Here is a 22,335-nt window from a genome sequence, read left to right as displayed (position 1 = left end):
TAGAACTGTAATAGTCAAAATGTGTTGAAATCCTTCACAGTTGCATTGTAACAGAAAAAACACACTGAAAAGTAGTAATTTATATTTGGAAGGGTCTTCCTTGCAACTCAAAGCTATGCGCACTGTAGACTATCATTATGTGCAGCTTTGACTTGTTTGTAGCTATTCCCTTAATTTGACTTCCGTTCTGGTTGTGAGCTCAAAAACAAAAGAGGAGAATGGACGCCCTTTTTTTTTCTATAGTATTGCTGTCGGGGTTGTTGTGAACCTTTTGAAGTGTCCTTTTTTCTGTTTATTCCAGATTTTTGTTATTTATTAATTTCCCCATTCAGCACATACTTGAGAAGGTGCAGTTTGACCAAGCTTTTGCTGTTTGCTTCCCTATGCATAAATTGTCAAAGCATGTTGATAGTCAAAAAATCCTGGCTCTTATTTAATATAATGGGTTCAAACCTCACTCGTGGACTGCAATATAACATGAACACATTCACAGAAGAAACTGAGATTTTCTCAATATGCTGATTAATATTTTATCATGTAAACAATCACACAAAAGCATGTTAGCTGTTCTACCTGATCTGTACAGAATCTTAAATATAGGAAAACACAAGTTCTGCTATAACATGCACTTCGTTAATGCAACTTCACTGTAATACGACTGACAAATTGGGAATGCTATATCTAAAGCATAAACTTTTCAAATGTGTTTTGGTTATAACGTGATTCTGGCTCCATTAGCTTAAATGGTGCTGCTATTACATGATTTTCTTGCAACATGGGATTGCACAAGAACCGAACTACCATGTTATATCAGATCTGTCTTTATCTGAATTCCCCTTTGGAAGAAGCATACTTGGAAAAATATTGTCTCTGAACCAAAGGAGTAGATGGAGGGTAGGTGATTTGAAGCTTGCTTAAAGAAACATGTGCTGTTTGTCGAGCTTTGCCATGTTAATAGGTTATTAGGAGGGCAGAGAAAGTGCTACAAGGTCACCCTGAAAGTCATCCAAAACAAATGCGACATTCCCACCAACACATGGGAAGCATTTGCCTTGGAATGTGCAAACTGGCGAAGAAGCTTACGAAGACACCAACCATTTTGAGCCGAGTTGAGCACGTGGAGGCCAAACGTGAGCAGTGCACATTACCTGGAGCTTCCCACCGACCCACCCATCTCAACAAATATCACCTGTCCCACTTGTGGTAGAGTCTGCAGCTCCAGGATTGGACCCAGGTGAAAGCAAGCCATCCTTGTATCTGAGAGACTGTCAAAGAAGGAAGAATTGGGATTTAGTCCAGTCTTTAAAAGGATGAAATAGGTGCGGGCAGGAAGAGAAATTTTCATGGAGAAAACTGTTGAGTGTGGAACTTAAGTGCCCAGAAATATGCCTGCTAGCTTGCATAAGATGTTAATTTAGGGGCCACAGTAATGAGGAGGGAGTTTAAGGATTGGCAGTGATAACAGAAATAGACAAGGGTAATGACCTGAAGGAACTTAAACGTGTTAGGTGAAGCATTTTAAATTTGAGCTTGTTTGAAGAACCTTGCTCTCTGTAAATCTGTTGCCATGTTGCACTGTATAATGACAGTGAATACATCCTGAAAATCATTTGTTCGTTGTAGTACACATTGGCACATCCTAAAAATTTGAAAGATGTTTGATAAGAGCAAGTTTTGTTCTTTAATGAAATACTGCTGACAATTTAAAAAAACACAAGTGGACGGAGGTGACAAGTTCATTTGTTCCCAGGGTCATCAACCTAAAACATTAACTTTGCTTCTCTTCACAAATATTGCCCGACTTGGTATTTTCTACGTTTTCTTTTTATTTGACATTGTCTGATTATTGCTTTTCTTATTGATTGATTGATTCCATTTGGGTTCTTGCAGTCAATTCTGGAAGTTCAGATACCATGATCTCATATATAGGTGAATTTATTCAGTGGTATCCTCATTTTGAATTTTGGTGTCCTGTAGAGTTGCTTTGGCATGATTGGTATTATAACAGCTTTGTTGATGGATGAAGTTTAAGTCATTATGCCAAGTTTACTTAATTTTCACATATTTTACACTGTATACATTAAGGAAAATATGGATTGAAATGTTATTCACGGCCATCTTAGATTGTAAAAATATGCTCTTTATTATTTGAAGTTCATATGTTTTCTTGTTTTTAGACTTTGAGTCCTTTCCATATCCAGGTGATGCACAAAGCAGACTAATTATATCTTTATGATGAAGGGCTTATGCCCGAAATGTTGATACTCCTGCTCCTTGGATGCTGCCTGACCTGCTGTGCTTTTTCATCACCACACTCTCTCGACTCTGATGTCCAGCACCTGCAGTCCTCACTCTCCTAATTATATCTTTATGGCTGTTCCCATTGCTAGTGTTTCCTGAAATAGAGGCTATTGCTTGAGAAGTGCCACTTCCCATCAAGAGTGCTGATCAGGAGACTCTCCTGATCTTACTGGCTGTCATTGGCTAGCACAAGGTTTTACAGGTTGACAATCAAGCTGTTTACATTTGAGTGGACTTTCTGTGGCCACCACATCCTGGAGTTGGACTCGAACTTAGAGTTTCTTACTCTGAGGCAGGGAAGCTACCCATTTTGTCATGAGACCCTCTGCCCTTTGTTTCATAGAATCATACAGTACAGAAGAGACCCTCTGGTTCATCGAGTCTGCACCAATAAAAACTACTCTAAATCTACACAAGTCCCATTTTCCACCACTTTGCCCATAACATTCAATGTTACGTGGTGTTGGTGTGTGTGTGTGTGTGTGTGTGTGTGTGTGTGTGTGAGACTTAGATGACCTTGCAAACTTTGCTTAAAGGTACAATACAAACAGCATTCAGAATTGGGGCTGTCAGTACTCCCCCCATTCTAGTTAGGATTTCCCTGAGAGCCACAATATCTGATGCACACCTCATGAAGTTAATACAGAGGAATGGGAACAACTCCTGAGCAAGTTACTATCAAGTCATTTTGGCTCTTGTTATTTAAATAAGATATGACGTTCAGGGTGGCGTAATCTCTTGAATTTAAATGCCTAGATAGATGAAAAATAATTAGCAGAATTAATGAAGGAGAAATGTTAACATAATGGAAAATTATAGCTTGCTGCATGTAGGGTGATTTGCTTTTGGTGAAATAGCTAAGAACAGAAAATGCTTGAAACACTCAGGCCTTAAAGCCTTTAGAGAAAATAAAGTTAAAGTTTTCATTTGATTAAACATTTTGTGATGTAAAATGTTGATTCTGTTAGCTATGTTCACAGAAACTGCAAGTTCTGAGTATTTTCAGCTGCCTTGGCTTTTATTTATGATTTCCAGTATCCATAGTATTTCTGAAGTAAACTCGACTAGAAATGACACAAGAATTGCCTTTGCAGACTAAACTAAGCTTGGATAGATTATTATTGAATAGTCGGTGACCATTATGATGCACAATGTAAGAGCGTACCTGACCATTTTTGTGAAGTTTGTTTGGGACATTGGAACTACATGAGTTAACTGAGGTGAAATTTATTTTCTATCAGTGGAATTTTTATTCTAGAAAATTGTAGTTTGTTGATTTGGAGCCTTGAATAATGTTACTGAGGTCATTGGGTCAGCATCTTGTGGGTCCATGCCATTAACTAATAGCAAGTTAGAGCTTAATAGTTAGCAGGAGAGACTCAAGGATCCTGACTGAGCTGGAGGTGAGTGGTATTTAGTTCATGCAGTACTCAAGCTCCATTTTTTGAATTTGTCCAGTTCGCATATTGAAGGATGTTCGCATTTGGAATGGAGATTTTTCCATTTCATGTCCCTGGTGTCAATATTAATTAACAACAAAACTTTCAGTCACTTGTATGGTCAAAGCAACAGATTGGAAGTGGTTTCAACAAAAAAAAAGCCATGAAGTCTTGCATTCACGTAGTGTTTTATAATGTTCCACAAGACTAAACTGCTTTACAGCCAATGCACTTTTGACGTGTAGTTAGTATTGCACTGGAGGGAATACGGCAGCTAATTTTCTTTTTTGAAAAATTGAGTTTTATGTTGTTGATTTGAGGGGTAAGTATTAATCAAGTGGCTGTGCTGAGCTCCCCTAATCTTTTAAATAGTGCCTTGGGTTCTTGAATGTCCACATGAGAAAGCAGGTCTGGCCCTGGTTTAACATCTAATTGATTAAATGGCACCTCTGACAGTGTGGACATGCTCAGAACTGCACTGGAGTGTCAAGCTTTATGTTGCAATACTGAGAGAGTGAGTTGTGGATATTTAGGAAGGGCATTCCAGAGTTCATTGCTCTATGCAATAAAATAATTTCTGATCCTTTTTCTACCTCTTAGTATTTGGGATTTCTGGTAGATTTTCTTCTTCCATTGTGCTAATTGCTGTCAAATTACTTTTTTTTATATTGATTTTTAGCTTTTGCATTTGTTAATAGATTGGCCAACCAATTAAATATAAAATAAATTGAAGCCCACTCGATAAATTCAGTAACTATCTGAATAGCTGAAACCAAAACCAGAACTGATGAAATGAGATGACGTCAGGCAGTATCTGTAGAAAGAGAAACTGGTTGAAGCCCTGACATCAGAGCTGGGCAGATAAGAGATTTTAAAGGAAGAACAAAAAGTGAGGGCTTGTAATAGGGTGGAGGCAGTGGAGATTAAAGAAAAAAAAAGTCATGATGTGAAAGGAGATGATGATGGTACAAGTCCTTACAGAAGGACATAGTTGAGTTTTGGGGCAGCAAGTATTTATTGAGCAATAACATTAATACATAAGTGAAATATGGAGATTATGCAAGTGCATTTTATTTTGCCTTAGTTTTGGGAGGAGAGACTTGATTGAAGTGTCTGGGGTGTGTTCCTGTCATGGCTCACTGGTATGGTGACTGGAAATGTACCCAAGAGTGTGCGCACAAACAAAACTGTTAATCGCCATGCACTCTCCTGGCTTAATGTGGCGCAGAATGTATTTATGACTTGGTGAGATTTATATGCTGACTTCAGTACTTTATGTAACTGATAACACATAATAAAATGATGATCCCATTTCCTGTGTAATCAGTTGTACCAGGAAAATCCACATTCTCAGAGAATATAAGACATTCAGAATGCACTCAGACCACAATTATTAATATGACATTGTTCCGTTCTGTTCTGCAGCAGCCTGGGGGCTTATTGAAAACATTTCAGTAGGTTTCTAAACACATTTAGGGGTCACTGTTCCGGGGGGAATGTAGTTGGGTGAAAGAGACAGGTAGACTGAATGTTAGCGATGCTGATTTTTGGCTTTTCTGTTGGGAGGAAGTCCAAAACAGTTAGATGGCTGTGTGTTAAAACAAACTCTCAAAGTAGTTCTAAGAATTATTTCGCAGCTGAGAGTTCGATTCAGGATGTAGTCCAGGAGAACTGAGAAATTGGGAAGGTCACTGGCTCTGTGATGGGAGATGCTGTGCTGATATCGGAGGAAGCCTATGTAACTAATACTTCAGTACAAATTTGAGAGTGGGTTTGGAATGCGACGAGCAGGATTTTAAGATTACTTTTGAAGAAAGGTCGCTGGACCTGAAAAGTTAACTCGGCTTTCTCTCCACAGATGTTGCCAGAGTGGCTGTGGTTTTCCAGCATTTTCTGTTGCTGTTTCTGATTTTCAGCATCCACTGTTCTTTGGGGTATTTCTCTTGTTGGTGAAGAGCTAGAGTTGTGCTTGTGAATAAATACTGGGGTGCAGTTTTCAGAGTCCTTCTGAAATAGGTGCAGTCATTGAGGCAGTCAGTTATGGCATAGCTCTCGACAGGAATGTTTCAAGGTTATATGAGCAAAAAGGAAGTATTAGATTAGATTAGATTACATTACAGTGTAGAAACAGGCCCTTCGGCCCAACAAGTCCACACCGACCCGCCGAAGCGAAACCCACCCATACCCCTACATTTACCCCTTCCCTAACACTACGGGCAATTTAGCATGGCCAATTCACCTGACCCTGCACATCTTTTGGACTGTGGGAGGAAACCGGAGCACCCGGAGGAAACCCACGCAGACACGGGGAGAACGTGCAAACTCCACACAGTCAGTCGCCTGAGGCGGGAATTGAACCCGGGTCTCTGGCGCTGTGAGACAGCAGTGCGAACCACTGTGCCACCATGTCGCCCCTATTGTAATTTCTTGTAAAATTTGAGATTTGAACCATCATGTCATTAGAATCTGGGATGCACTATTGACAAATCCATAGAATCTGTCTTGATCGCATTTACTATTTGATATACAGTGTGGGGTGTTCAATTACAGGATGTTACCCATGTTTACCACATGCTAAATCTATGTTAGCAATAAGTTTTTCACTTAATGTGGATTGTATGACTGTTCAAACTTGTATTTTTTGTTCAAAACTGTGGAATCGTGTGACTTTATTGTTTAATTCTCTGGATATTTTTGTCTAATTTAAAAGTGAAAGTTACTGGTCCCTAACTGGTCATATCATTAAATTAGCAGTCTGGTTTGAGATCATAAAAAGAATAAATGACCGTGTCAAAATAATCGACCCCACTGAAACCAATGCAGATGAGAACACTGCACTGCTGTATTTCTTGCTGGAACTGATATTCCAATGATACTAATAAGATTTTCCAATTGGTCTTTGCCTTTAATTTTTCATCCAGAACTCTGCATTTTCAGACAGTAGCATTTTATAATCATGGATTCTGCGCATGCAATATATATCTGTCCATTTCTGAGTGCTTTGCTCTTGTCATTCAAATGTATGGCAGTACTCTTCAATATTTGAATAGCTCATAATAAGGAAGTATTAGGAAGTGAAAACCATATATGACAAACTTGCGTGAATTTTTGATGAGCTAATACTGAGTGGCATTTGATGAGGGTAATGCTTTTAACGTGATGGACATGGACTTCCAAAAGACATTTGAAAGAGTCCCACACAACAAATCAGTGCGAGAGCTGATAAAATAAAAGGTACAGTGTGACATGGGCACAAAATTCCTTGATTGACAAAGCAAAAAAATGGGTAGTCTGCTTTTTGGACGAGAGGCAAGTTTAAAGTGAGTTCTTGTGGGCCACTATTGGGATCCCTGACCTTCTTGGTATATAGTTATGACCCAGACCTTGCTGTATTGAACACAATTTCAAACTTTGTTGACAGTGTGAACTTGGAAATAATGCAAATTGTGAGGAGAATAGTGTAGAACTTGGAAAGGGCGTAGGTTAGTTGGTAGAATGGTTGGGCAATTGACAGATGAGGTTTTATGCAGAGATGTGTAAATTGATTGCTTTTGGTGGAAAGATCACAGTACAACAATATCAAATAAAGGATACAATTGTCAAGTGTGCAACAGCAAAGGCATTTTAAGTGTACATGTGCATTAATCACAGAACGTGATAGGACAGGATAAGAGTGTGGTTAATCAAGCAAACAGTACCCGAGACTCGATTATTAAGGTCATCAGTCCAAAGCAACGAAGTTATCTTGAACTTGCATAAAACACTGGTTGAGTCTCCAATAGTTTTTGTGACCAGTTCTTGGCACTACTCTTAAGGAAGCTTTGAAAGCGTTGGAGAGAGTGCAGTCAAGTTTCATGAGATGAGGACCTTCTGCAGTATGATGGAGATGGTGGGACTGTTTTCACTGGAGAAGGGATTTTGAGGAGATTGAGGGAGCTATTGAATATCACGACTGGTCTGGTGCAGGTAAGTAGGGAGAAGTCCATCCCATTAGTGGAAGGATCATAAGCCAGAAGACATCATTTTAAAGAAGTTGGCAAAAGAAAAAGCAGGAACCTCATGAAAAATGTTCTCAAACTGTGATTGATTGGAATCTGGATTATGGCCTGAGAATGTGTTTCAGGAACATTTAGTTGATGTTTTCAAGAGAGATTTGGATTATTATCTGAAAAGGAAGATCATCGCCGCCTTCATCCTTCTCCCCATCTCCTACCAGGGCAGAATGGCATTATTGGAAACGATGTTGTATTTGGAGTCGACCAAAGGTGTTTGATGTGCAGTCAGCAGATTAGTAAAATGATGTGAAAATAGTCTTTCGTGTATTTGAGTTTTCATTATGTGGGGTGTCAGTTAACAAAGAGACTGACATCTCACTCAATAAGCAATGACGGAAGAAACATTACTGTCACATGGTAATTGGTGGCAAGCTTCCTGGCTTTGGACAACTGTACTTCAGTCAGTTAAGCTGAGGCAGTTGCCCACATGCCAGAAGCAGTACTATAATTTATCTGGTTAGTTTTGCCTTTGAATAAGTGCTTACAATTATTCAGCTGCATGTTCTCAGGGATTATTGCTCAAAAGAGGTTCATGTAGTGTGGATTAGCCTCCAAATCAGTGCTGATATCTGAACTGCTAGAAGACTGCAGGATATTTTTGAAAGATAAGCAAGGAACACACACTTTGCATAAAATGGGCCAACGTTGACAAATTGTATTTATATAGCACCTTTAAATAGCCCAATACCTCAAGAGATTTACTAATTAAAATTTGACTTCGGTTGTTAGGACGGTTGATGAAAAACTTAGTCAGATCAGTATCACAAAGAAAATGTGATATCGTGAGGTGTTTTTTTGTTTTAAAGAAGAAAATTCCAGAATTTAAGGTCTAGGTAACAGAAGGCAATGTTTTCCAGTGGTGGAGAGAATCTGGATCTTCAGGGGTTCAAATTAAAGAGGTACGAAACTAACTCGCAGTAAATCCTGTTTCTGGAACACCTCTACTCTCTCGTATACATTGGTTCCTGATTGAGCAAGATTTTGTGTTTTGAAATTCTCATTCTTATTTTCAAATGATTTTACTTACGACTTAGGTCATTAATATAGACAACATGGTAGGGCACTTTTCATTGTATTTTTTCTGTAAAACTGTTTGCTTATCTGACTTGACACCTCTTCTACCATCGAGCTGGTGGTTTAGTGAATGTCTAACTAGTCTAATGATCCAGAGACCTAGGCTAACGGGCTGGGAACAAACCCACTGTGGCAGCTCGTGAAATTCAAATGCAATTACTCATTTTTACAAAACAAAACTTGGAATCTAAATCTAGCCCCAGTAATGATGCTGTGAAACTATTGTTGATCATTGTAAAAAGTTATGTGGCTTTCCAGTTCCCACAAGGTAAAACAGCTGCTCCACATCAATCCTGTCTCAAACCTCCCAAGAATCGTATGGGCATAATGTACTTAAAGATGCTTTAGAAATGCATTGGTATTGTCAGGAGTGAAGTGGACTTTGGTGCAAGTTAAAAATATAAGCAAGGTTTTAGGTGAACTCCAGTTAAGAGAGAGAATGTGGGAGGTCAGTCAGGAGAGCATACGTATTTGTACTAGAACTGAGATTCTCAAATAATATGATCTGTGATAATAAAAATTCAGGAATTGTTGAAAGGAGAGCCAGTCACAGCTGAACATTTATTTTTGATAAGAAACTTGTGTTTTTATTCTGATAATGATTGTGACCAAAATCTGTCCCAGTTGAGTGCATAACCGAATTTGTGAACTTAAAAAGTAACATGAACTGGTGTCCACACCAGAACAGAAGAATTCAGATCTTCATTAGGGCAAGTTGTTTGGAGATAGTGTAATATTTTTTTTAAATTCTGCCCTTGTTTCAGCTCTGCCTTTACCCAAATAACCTTTCTTTTTAAATTCATGAAACTAGGTAGTGAGTTTGGGTTGGCTATTTGACTGTACTGAGCACAGTCCCAACATTCAAGTAAAAGTCATTATGTTCATTGTGCTCTGTGCCACAATGGTCAGCCAGGGACCTGAGTTCAATTTCAGCTTTGGATGACAGTCTGTGTGGAATTTGCATGTTCACCCCTTGTCTTGTGGGTTTGGTTTCCTCTGGGTGCTCTGGTTTCAGCCCTCTACCTCACAAAGATCTGCAGGTTAGGTGGATTGGCAATGCTAATTTGCCCATTGCATCCAAGGATGTTTAGTTGAGGTGGAATAGCCATGGCAAATGCAGGGTTGAATAGATAGGGTAGGGGGTCTGTCTAGGTAGGATGCTCTTTGAGGGTTGGTGTGAACTTGATGGGCTGAATGGCCTCTTGCCACACTGAAGGGATTCTATGATTCATCAGGTGCAGGAGCTTCTGATTTTTTTTTAAACTCCCCACATCTAAATCTTGGACTTTGTGGCAGATTGAACATACTTACGCCACAACTAATGTGATCGATAACGGAGTGCAGACAGGGCTCTGAACCTGTGATTACCTGTTCTATATTTCTCAGTTGAACATTGTCTTAACCTACTGTAACATTGGAGAGCTGAAATTGCATGCCGTGTTTTGGCTGTTGTCCTAAGTGTTGAATTTCTTCTCTGTGTGGGTGAAAATGTTGCTTCTGCTTTGCTTAACACTGCTGGAAAATACTTCTAAATTTAGTTTTTCATGGATGTGTTCACTACATACTCGGGCCACCCGCATGTACTAGGGTTCAGTTACAGTCCATTCACCTTCAACCTCCAGATGGTGCCAACTCTTTAAGATTTTATTCTGAGTCCTTCAAAGTCCTTGCCAAAAAGTTGTGATGCAGTGCTTTTTCTGGCAGACCCTTTTGGAATTCTAAGATTTCAAAATATGTGAAACTTGTGCCAAGCTCTGTGATGCCTTTGGTTATTGGAAAGCTGCCTTGAAAACAACTGTAACTCCAAGAGACAGTGAGTGCTAGATCCAAGAAGCATCAAACTTTTAACTGTTGGGCAGCGAATCAAGTAAGGAGGCATCAGTTTTTGGAGATGTTGTTTGTGGGAGTGATCCTTTCAAAGTGCGCCAATTTAAACCAATGGTCAGCACCAACTTATCTACCCAGACTTCTATAACTTGTTAAAATTCATTCAAGGGGTGTGGGTATTGCTGGTTAAGCTGGCATTTAGTGCGCATCTATTTTGTCCTTCAGAATGTGGTGGTGATTTGCCTCCTGGACCTGCTTTGGGCCATGTGTTGCAATAAACCTGTAGCGCTGTTTGAGAGTGAGTTCAGGATCTTATCCCAGTGAAAGATTGGTGACCCAGTCCAAAGATTATTGGAGGTAGGTGAGAATGCAACCACGGTCTGATCATACGTGATCTTATTGAATGGTGGAGCATGCTTGAGAGGCCAAATCATAGGATCCCCACAGTGTGGAAGAAGGCCATTCGATCCATCAGGTCCACCCTCAGAAGAGTATCCAACCCAAATACACCACCTTACCCTATCCCTGAAACCCTGTATTCCCCATGACTAATCCACTGAGCCTGCATATCCCTGGACACAATGGGCAATTTAGCATGGCCATTCCACCTTACTTGTACATCTTTGGACTGTGGAAGGAAGCCCACACAGACGTGGGAGGGGGCAAATAGTCAAACTTCACATAGACAGTTACCTGAGATGAATCGATCCCGGATCCCTCGCACTGTCTGGCAGCAGTGCTAACCCTTGAACACACATGCCGCCCTACCCCGCTCATAATTCCTATAGTTGTGTTTAAACCATTGGAAATGAACTAGAGAGATTCAATATAAAATCACAAAATGCTGCAAATACTCTAAGTCTGGCATACCTTTCAGTTCGATGGTTGGTTCATTTGGAAATATAAAAGCTGCAACTGTAGTTTTCACCAGCATTGTTTCCTATTTCAAAAGTTGATTTGATCATTTGGCTTCTGTTTTTTTTTAAGCAAATACACGTAGAAATAACAGCAGAAGTAGGACATTTGGTCCCTGGTCCCAGCTTTGCTATTCATTATGATCATGGCTGATCAGCCAACTTAACGTGTTCCCACTTTTCTCACACCTCTGATCCCTTTAGCCCCAAGTGCTACATCCAACTCCTCCTTTAAATTGGAGAATGTTCTTTCTGTGGTAGCAAATTCTAAGACTCACCACTTTGGGTGAAGAAATTTCTCCTCCATGCTAGGATTGATGCTGTGATGCCTGGTTATGGACTACCCTGTCATCAGGAACATCCTTTCCGCATCTTGTCTTGTTACAATTTTATAGGTTCCTATAATATTCCCCCTCAATCTTCTGAGCTCCAATGATTGTAATCCTATCTGATTCAGCCTCTCCTCATACATCAGTCGTGTCATTCCAGGAATCAGTGCTATAAACCTTTGCTGACCTCCATCTACATTAAGACCATCTTTCCCAAATGAAGAGACCAAGACTATTCCAGGTGTGGTCCCACCGAAGTCCTCATAACTGCAGCAGGACTTCCACGTTCCTGAACTATCATCCTCTCATTATTATGAAGGTCAACATATCATTTGCCTTCTTGAATGCCTGCTGTTTACCTTCAGTGGCTGATGTACAAGGGCATCCAGGTCTCATTGCTCATTCCCCTGTCTCAGTTAGTTGCCAGGCAACAAATAATCTGCTTTCCTCTTGTGGATCCCAAAGTGGATAACCTCATCCAATGGCTTCCCCTCATCTACCCTATAAATTACAATCCAAGAAGAATTCCAGAAGATTTGTCGAGCATGATTTTCCTTTTGAAAATCCTGTCTCTGTCCAATCCTGTCACTATTTTCCAAGTGCTCAGCTGTTACATCTTTTATAATGGACTCAAACATTTTCCTGATTATTGTCTGGTCTGTAATTGCGGGTTTTCTCTCTGCCTCCCTTTTTAAACAGAGAGGTTTTGTCAGGTACCTGTTCACCTGTGGGAATTGTTCTAGTATCTATAGGATTTTGGAAGATGACCACCAAACCATCTGCTGTTTTTCGGACTGCTTTTTTAATTGCTCTGGGATGTAGATTCTCAGGCCCTGAGGATCATTCAGCCTTCAATCCAATCAGTTTACCCAACACCCTTTCACTAATACTGATTTAATTCAGTGCCTTCCTCTTCCTAACCCTGTGTTCCCCAGTATTTTTGACATATTATTTGTGCCTATTGTGCACACAGAACAAATGTGTGTATTTGGTTGGTCAGTCATTCCCATGGCCCCCATTATAATTTCCCTGTTTCTGACACAAGAGAACTGCATTTATCTTCAGTCTTTTTCTGTTCATGTAACTATGGAAACTTTTACAGCCAGTTTCTATGTTTCCTGCGAGCTGACTCTCGTATTCTATTTTCTCTTTCGTAACCAATCCCTTTGTCCTCCTTTTGCACAACTGCTCCTACTCCTCAGATCTGTTGCTTCCTGGCTGGGTCTAGGACTGTTTCTAATTTTGATGATCCACCACTTCCATTTTACCTTTTGAGCCTGAATGAACGATTGTTACAGTTCATCCATGTTGAATGTTATCAATACCTTTCAACCATCATTCCTTGAAGTAACATCCCCGAATCTCTCAGCCAACTCACACCTCATGCTACCACAGTTTACTGTCTTTTGATTCAGGAGCCTATTCTCAGAATCAACTATGTTGCACTCTATCTTGATGAGGAATTCTATTGTATTATGTTACTCATCCCCAAGGGGCCTCGCAACTAGATTGCCAATTGCTCCTTCCTCATTCCACAAAACCAAGTCTAGAATGGCCTGTTCTTGTTTTGGTTCCTCAAAATATTGGTCCAGCAAACCATCCTGTATGCACTCCAGGAAACCTTCCTGTCTGGTATTTGATTTGTTAAATTTGATTTATCCAACCTACATGCAGAAAAGTCGCCCATAATTAGAGATGATCCTTTATTGCATGTTTAATGCCATTCCCCATATGACCTCAATAATTTGGGTGTTGATCTACAACCTCCACTCATGTTTTTTGCCCCTTGGTATTTTTCAGCTGTACCCATATAGATTCCATATCATTGGGGTTAATTTCCTTTCTCACTGTGTTAATTTCTTCTTTAATCAGGAATACAATTCCACCATCTTTTTAAAAAAAATCTGTCTTTGTTAAATACTGAATATCCAAGGATATTCAGTTCCCACCCCTGGTCACCCTGCAGCCAAGTCTCTAAACCCAACTAAATCATAGCTGTTTTCATCTACTTTCACAATTAATTAATCCACTTTATTGTAAATACTCTGTGTATTAAGGCTCAAAGTCTCAAGGCTTGTACTTTTAGCATTACTTGTCCCTTTTCTGTTGTTTTTCATTGTGGCCCTGTTTGTTCCTGGCCTTTGATTTCTCTGCCTATCACTTTCTTTATTCCCCTTTACCTTTTGATCTTGTCCTTGTTTCTCCTCCCTCTGACTCCTTGCATAGATTCCCATTGACCTGCTGTTTTAGTTTAAAGCTTCCCCAATCACTCATGCAAAAACCTCATGTTGTGCTGTGGAACAGGCTAAATGGGTCAAATAACCTACTCGTGCTCCAAATTCATGTGTCATGCAACTGTAGATTGTCATTTGTGTCATTGTTGGCATCAATGGACAGTGATGAAAGTAAAGCCTATTTTCCTTGCTGCCTTATGTTCATGGTCCAGCTCTGTCAAAATAATGTGATTTGCTCCATTTCAAGCTATATTGGTGCAAACATATCTTTTACATTGAGTCCTCCTCTGTACCTGCAATCTCACCTTTGATGGACACATTGATTGCTTTTCCCATTTCCATACAGTGTGCTTGGCAATATTATTGTTAAGAGGGTAAACATTCACATGGATGTTAATTATGGATAATTAAATATGTCTGTCACACATCAATTTCACATTGTTGAATTATTATCAGACTGGCCTTAAAGGTTCCTTGTCTTGTTGTGCTGGTCAAGAATATTTGCACAGTCTGTTGACATGAGGAAAACATTAACTTTCCTTATGAAACTTCTGATGTGTCTTCATCTAGCCGCAAGGCTGCAAGAAAGTCAATATGATCAGGTGATATTGTGTCGTGAACCTGTGATGCAGTGTACTGTCTTAGTATATCACTATCAGACTTAACCCCATTTACTATCTGTTCAACTTTGATTGCAGTTGGTTTGTGGCTGTATTTACAGGTCCAGTAATCCAAAAGCCTGAGTTTAAATGTCAGTCATACTCAGTAAAGCTGTTCATTTGTGGGATGGTAGCAAGGAGAATATATTTGTATGCAAACCATTAGTTTTTGTTAAAAACCCATTGATGCACAAATGTCCGACTGCAAAATGAACTTACATCTCTGTTTGGTCTGTCCCACACCTGGTTTTAATTTCTCATTGCATGGTTAATTCATTTTTGCGTTCTGAAGTGGCTGAATGAACCCCTCAAATCCATTTAGCATTGCTCAGTGATGGATGTTGAGTGCAGTCTTTCCAGTGTTGCCTGGATCATGCGCAGAAGGCAGAGTGCCACTGGTTCCTTATGGGGAGATCTTTTTTGTGACTTTTCCTTCAGGCAATTTATCCTTGAAGACAGATTTTGTTTCTTCAGATGAGACCATATACTGCAATTCAAGTACACCATCTATTTGCATTTCATATTGATCGTCATCTTGCTTAAATCTGTGACCACCATATAATTCTGATTTTGTAAAAAATAGTTGAAAAAAATGTGTTGGATTAGAATATGTGCAATGTCTGCACATGTTTAATTTTAATTTAAGCCTTCGTTTTCTCTTTATTTTCAGTGAATTACATTAAAACCAACCTGTAATTTTCTCCTACCTGTATTTCAAAGTAAATATATTGTGCTTACCTCGACATGCAAATAAAACATTTTCGTATTTGGTTAGAAATGGCAGATGAATTTTCTGTTCTTCTGTGCCTGAAGAGAAAATTCATCGGCCTGGTAATTTAATACCATCTGTCACCTGAGCTGCATGTGGCCCAATCCCCTTTATATGCCCTCTCGAGATTATGTTCACAGTTAAATATCCTTTAGAAACGGAATACTGGCTTCTTTTACAAAGACTAAAATACGATCATAATTGGGCATGGTGGGGGGAGGGGAGGACAGATTAAGAACTGTTTTAATATTGCTTACAGATGAGTTGTATGTCAGAGAAGATTATGTGAGTGGGCTGGTGCCAATATATTGTTGTTCACAGTCTTCCTCTAACGCTTGCCATGTGAGTGAAGCAGAGGCAGTTTGAACTGTAGTGATATGGTGCCGAGGCCCATTCCTGCAGAGTCAAAATGTCTTTGGGTAGCTTGTGATTGCTAACTTGAGTGTATTTCCTTGATCTTTATGAAACCAAAATCAGCTGTTTTCTTTTTATATTGTGTGTTCTGCATTCACTGATAAACAACTCAAGTTATTTATTGTGAAGTGCAAATAGATTTCTGTGGTGAGGTGAGGGGGGAAGCATTTTCATGGAGGTTTGGTGAGCTGTAAAAAGATCATTTCATGAATTTTATTTTTGTTGACAGTTCAGCTTTGATCCAGGTCAATACTCTTGGTCCTGTTTTAAAACTTCTGGCAGAATTCTGTGTAGAAACACTTCAGTATATAAAAAAAATTCAATGTCCAGTGTTTGTCTAGAAAGCAAATATGCACAAGATGGAGAGTATTTACTGTTCCTGTAAGCAGAAACCAGATTATCATACAGTCATTTATATGTAAATACTGTTTTTTTTAATAGTACTGCTTGACATAGCGAGTGAATGTTGTCATAGATTGGAGCAGGGTATGGTGTAATTAGCCTAGATGCCCTTCTGCATTCAATACACTTCAAAATGTGTCATATAATTCTGAGAGTAGTATTCTCTTGAAACCGAAGAATTTTCTGGAAATTTGAGGGGATATTTAGTTGAATGAAGAAGGCAGAAGTGAATGCTGTGTTAATTTACATAATTTTGTTCCGAATTGTTTTATTACATGGTGCAATTATGTATTTAAGCTGTAGGAGCTGAGTATATTTCTTTATCTGTGCTGTTTAATGGGGAATGACAATGATCCCAGCATTCCAATCCTATAAAGTCAGGTACAGTTACAAGAAAGTAAAGTATATAGTTTAAAATGCATATTTTCTGAATGGTCTTCACTTGACCATCTTTTATTATTGCATATTCCATGTGTGGATATGTTGGAATACGTTTCCACTTTAAGATCCCAGTGCAAATGGGGTGAAATATTGATTTGTGAGACATGACATTTAAAGTTATTCATCTTGTTAAATTAATCGCCTTGTAACTTCACTCACTCGAAATGTTTATCTCTGATCTTTGCTCTCCAGTCTTGGGATCCCTGAATGCGAAAATTGATGTAAGTCCAATAGCAGATATCACTGGTTTGAGTACATAAATGCTGTGCCATTGACCTCCTGTTCGTTTTCTGCTCAAACATCAACATAGCTAGTGTGAAGGGTTACATATTTTTCTGAAGCTAGCATTTTTAACCATTCCCTGTCTGGTTTGCATTGCTTGTGAAGTATGTGGCTTACAATATGGTGTGCACATTAATGACTGAAACCTGTGCCAAGTCCACTTCACTCTAAATTCTATCATTTAAGATGTGTTTTGTTAAACGACTGACTGGTAATATTTCCCTGAAAATAGAGTTGATTAAATCATTCTTTGGTAGGTGATGGTATGTAGTCTTGAGCGGGTTATTGGTTTAGCTAATAAATTAATTAAATTAACCAGAAGTAAAATATAACACCAAATAAGTCAAGGTTTGAGCCAAAGGAAGAACGTAGGTTTATGTAATGATTTCATGGCAAAGTGCTTCACAGGTTAGTTAACTTGTTTATGTTTAACATTTCATAATTTTGGGGTAAGGTTTACTTGACATGCTGTTTTGTTGCATATCGGAGAACTTGCATGCTGTATTTTATCTTCAGTGTTAACTTTTGGCATTTTAATCTCTTAGTCGTACAGTGGTGTCATCTTGATTATGGAAATTCTCCGATCTCTGAATTTTACAAGTATATTTGCAGAATAGCAGTTGATTTCAGCACTTTGTAAGTTATGTTTTCAGATAACTTGCACAAAATAGTGTAACTGATGAAATTGGCCCCTAGACGACTTAATTTCTTGCTGTCATTTGAATTTTGTCATTTTTAGAGGCATAGAGACGTACAGCATGAAAACAGACCCTTCAGTCCAACTCGTCCATGCCGACCATATACCCCAACCCATTCTAGTTCCACCTACCAACATCCGACCAATATCCCTCTAAACCCTTCCTATTCATATACCCATCCAGATGCCTTTTAAATGTTGCAATTATATGAGCCTCCACCACTTCCTCTGGCAGCTCATTCCAAATACGTACCACCCTCTGCGTGAAAAGCTGCCCCTTAGGTCGCTTTCATGTCTTTCCCCTCACCCTAAACCTATGCCCTCTAGTTCTGGACTCCCCCACCCCAAGGAAAAGACTTTTTCTATTTATCCTGTCCATTCTCCTCATGATTTTATAGACCTCTATAAGGTCACCCCTCAGCCTCCGACGCTCCAGGGAAAACAGCCCCAGCGTATTCAAACTCTCCCAATAGCTCAAATCCTCCAACTCTGGCAACATCCTTGCAAATATTTTCTGAACCCTTTCAAGTTTCACAACATCCTTCCAATAGGAAAGAGACCAGAATTGCACGCAATATTCCAGCAGTGGCCTAACCAATGTCCTGTACAGCTGCAACATGACCTCCCAACTCCTGTACTCAGTACTCTGACTGAGAAAGGAATGCATACCAAACGCCATCTTCACTATCCTATCTACCTGCGACTCCACTTTCAAGGAGCTATGAACCTGCACTCCAAGGTCTCTTTGTTCAGCAACACTCCCTTGGACCTTACCATTAAGTGAATAAGTCCTGCTAAGATTTACTTTCCCAAAATGCAGCATCTTGCATTTATCTGTATTAAACTTGCATCTGCCATTCTTCAGCCCATTGGCCCATCTGATCCGCATCCCATTGTAATCTGAGATAATCTTCTTCGCTGTTCACTACACCTCCAATTTTGATGTCATCTGCAAACTTACTAACTATATCTCTTATGCTCACATCAAATCAGTTATATAAATGATGAAAAGTAGTGGACCCAGCACTGATCCTTGTGGCACTCCACTGATCACAGGCCACCAGTCTGAAAAAGAACCCTCCACCACCACCCTCTATCTTCTATCTTTTGAGCCAGTTCTGTATCCAAACGACGAGTTCTCCTTGTATTCCATGAAAGGTAACTTTGCTAACCTTGTCGAACATACCCACTGCTCTGTCCTCATCAATCCTCTTTGTTACTACTTCAAAAACTCAATCAAGTTTGTGAGACATGATTTCCCACGCACAAAGCCATGTTAACTATCCTTAATTAGTCCATGCCTTTCCAAATACATGTACATCCTGTCCCTCAGGGTTCCCTCCAACAACTTGTTCACCACTGACGTCAGGCTCACCGGTCTATTGTTCCTTGCCTTGTCTTTACCACCTTCCTTCAATTGTGGCACCACATCAGAAATATTTTAAATTTTTTTCTTGGGATGTCTGTATCTCTGGTGAGTCCAGCATTTGGTGCCCACTTTTACTTGGCCTTGAGAAGGTAATAATAAGCCTGCTCCTTGAACTCTTGCTTGGCAAGTTCTTCAGTGTATCTTGTATATGTTTAATAAAACTGCAATGAAAAATCCAATTTTCTGGTAGTGGTTTCCTTGAGACAACTTGAATGAATAATATTCTTTCATTTTTCCACCAGGATCCAGGTTATTGGGTTCAAGTGCATCGTTTGGAGCATAGTGATGGCGGTATCTTGGACCTTGATGACATCCTGTCTGATGTTGCTGATGATAAGGACCGAGTGAGTTCTTTGCAAACGCTATTTTGTATTCCGTTCTCAGCCCCTTCTACCAGAGGATGCAGACAGCTTTGGGCAGTTTTTCTCATGTGGAAAGTGATTATATTTGTAAATTACTAAGGCTGTATTCCCATTATCTGGTTCAGACGGAAAGGTGCTAACTTAGATAACTCATGTTGAAAATCTCCCATGATGGGTAAACAGCTTTTGAGTAAATGGGTTTCTGATTTTCTGAGGCCAGGAAGATCCTATGTCTCAGCACTTAGTCTGTGTTTAACAGTTACTTTCATCTAGGAAGTGCAATTGCTTTTGTCCTGCCTGTACTGCATGGACTTGCCTTCCTATTGGAAGGACACCTGTGTTGAAGAGACAGTTATGTTTATTTGTGATTATCCCATATTCCAGCTGACATTCACATCCTACCTTCACACATGCAGAAGCTTCTGCTGCCTCGCTTGTGTGAGTTGTTTACTCCAAGAAACTGGGGGTAAAGGAATCAAGGAAATGAGATTGAACATAACAGTCTGGGTGAACGTAGAAGTGGATGATATGGAAACACTAAGCAGCTGAGCAGTACCGGTGAAGGGAGAAAGGTTACGTTAAAATTTACAGCTTATAATGATTCACTGGACTTCTTTTATATGAACAGCCTTGATCAAATCGGGATATCTGATAGGAGAAAGCAGCCATTACGTCCTTTTTCATTTACTGGCTCGTTTGCTCGGTGTAACTGGGCTAGACCTGTTTGTTCATAACTTCTTGCCGTGCAAAAACATTAGTTTATTGGTAGTAACTAGTAACAGCTTGTGCAATGTGCAAAACTGTGCTTTCAAACCATTTGCTTTCACTATGAAAATATTTCACTGTTATTGGCAAAGTTGGCTGCTGAATTCAATCGATGAAGATAACTTTTTTCAAAGACTAGTACTGACTGGAGATCTGCAATACAAACATGAATTGCTGGAGACACTCTGCAGATCTGGGGTAGCTGTGGAAAGAAAGCAGAGTTAATGTTTCAAGAGCGGTGATTTATTGGCTGTTTTTGTTCATTTTAGGGATTGCGTTCTCAGGTGAAACCTATTGCATTCAGTCCAGTTTGTCAGTCGTTTTCCACTTATGTAATGGTTATGTGAAATTTACATTTGACTAACTGCTCTGCAGGCTTAATGCTTTAATTTGGATGTCTCTTAAGTATCATTAGAGCTAACATTACAACTGTCTAATCCAGCACTACAACTTCAGATTTGGTTGCATTTTGAGCTTTGTAACACCACGGTAGATTTGGGAGATCTCACCCATGAATCACTAAAGACTAGCACCTGAATTCAGGGAGTAGTAGAGATAGGAAATGGAATGTTAGTCTTTATTTCAAAGGAAACAGAGTATAAAAATAGGGAAATTTTGTTAAAACAATACAAGGTACTAAAAAGACCACAACTGGAATACTGTGAACAGTTTTGGGTCCATTTTCTAAGGAAAGATGTACTGGCATTGGTGGCAGTCCAGAGAATGTTCATTTGGCTGATATCAGATGTGGAGGGACTGTGTTTATGAATAGAGATTCAGTTGTTTAGGCTTGTACTCATTGGAATTTAGAAGCATGGGAGGTGACATTTTGAAACATCACAAAATTCTTAAATGACTGGACAGTGGATGCAGGGAAATTGTTTCTTCATGTGGGAGAATTGAGGACGAGAGAACATAATCTCAAAATAAACATTTGCACTCTTATGAGATATTTCTTGCAGAGGGAAGTGAATCCTTGGAGTTCTGCACTGCGGAGTGTTGTCAAGGCAGGAGCATATTCAAGGCTGAGATAGAGAGAAAATTTTAATTCACAAGGGGATCAAGGTTTTTAGGGAAAAGGCAAGAAAGGGAAGTTGAGGATTGTCATATCAACCATGATCTCATTGAATGGCAGAGCAAATTTGTTGAGTTTCTGTTTCTGTGTCTCCTCTAGCATCCTTCTTGGCTGCCCACTCAAGTTTTGTCTCAAGTTCCTCCAAGGAGTTGTCCCTTTTATTCCTTTCTCTGACACTGAATGATGACTCATCCTTGGTGATTTCAATCTCTATGCCTGTTTTCTTTGCATGCTTCCCTCTAATTTCAGGGCTTTCCCTCCGAATAAATTTACCATCCTTTGTTTCAAATCACCCCCACAGTATTGCCGCCCTCTATGACCTGTGGTTAAGATAATTGTTGCAATAAACTCCGGCTAATACCTCGCAGCCCTCACTACCCACATTGACTTACCTGCTGTTAACTCCATCACTGTCGTATGTTTGGTGGGGCAGATGAAGGGCGCGTTGCTTGTGCTAAAGTTACTTTGTATCATACAACTATTTGTCATTTGTTTCTCCGTTTATTATAAGTCAAAGCTGTTCAACCAATTCCTCTCATTCAAAAAGGGATCATGTTGTAAGGTTGAGTGAAATAGGAGTTGATGGGAAGGGTGAGGGCAGTAACAAATTAAAAATACTATACATGAATGCACAAAGCATTAGAAATAAGATGGATGAGCTTGAGGCTCTTTTGGAAATTGGCAGATACGATATTGTGGGGATAACTGAGACGTGGCTTCAAGTGGACAGGGCCTGGGAAATGAAAATTCAAGGCTACACGTGCTATCGTAAGGACACTGAAGGGCAGAGGAGGTGGGGTGGCCATGTTGGTAAGGGATGATATTCAGTCCCTTGCGCAGGGGGACCGAGAATCAGGGGATGTAGAG

At 39.6% G+C, this 22,335-nt stretch overlaps 1 protein-coding gene across 7 annotated transcripts in view; it reads left to right on the top strand.

The window, feature by feature from the left end:
- Window positions 1-22,335, top strand: part of LOC122550085 (partitioning defective 3 homolog) — an 843,398-nt gene that overhangs the window by 135,955 nt on the left and 685,108 nt on the right. For all 7 annotated transcript variants that reach the window (XM_043690628.1, XM_043690629.1, XM_043690626.1 and 4 more), the window contains exon 2: window positions 19,509-19,610. In XM_043690628.1, the coding sequence (XP_043546563.1) occupies window positions 19,509-19,610 (102 nt within the window). The remainder of the gene's footprint in view (window positions 1-19,508; window positions 19,611-22,335) is intronic.

The sequence above is a fragment of the Chiloscyllium plagiosum genome, chromosome 5 (genome assembly GCF_004010195.1).
Source record: "Chiloscyllium plagiosum isolate BGI_BamShark_2017 chromosome 5, ASM401019v2, whole genome shotgun sequence".
NCBI lineage: Eukaryota > Metazoa > Chordata > Chondrichthyes > Orectolobiformes > Hemiscylliidae > Chiloscyllium > Chiloscyllium plagiosum.
This window is presented reverse-complemented; position numbering and strand designations above follow the sequence as displayed.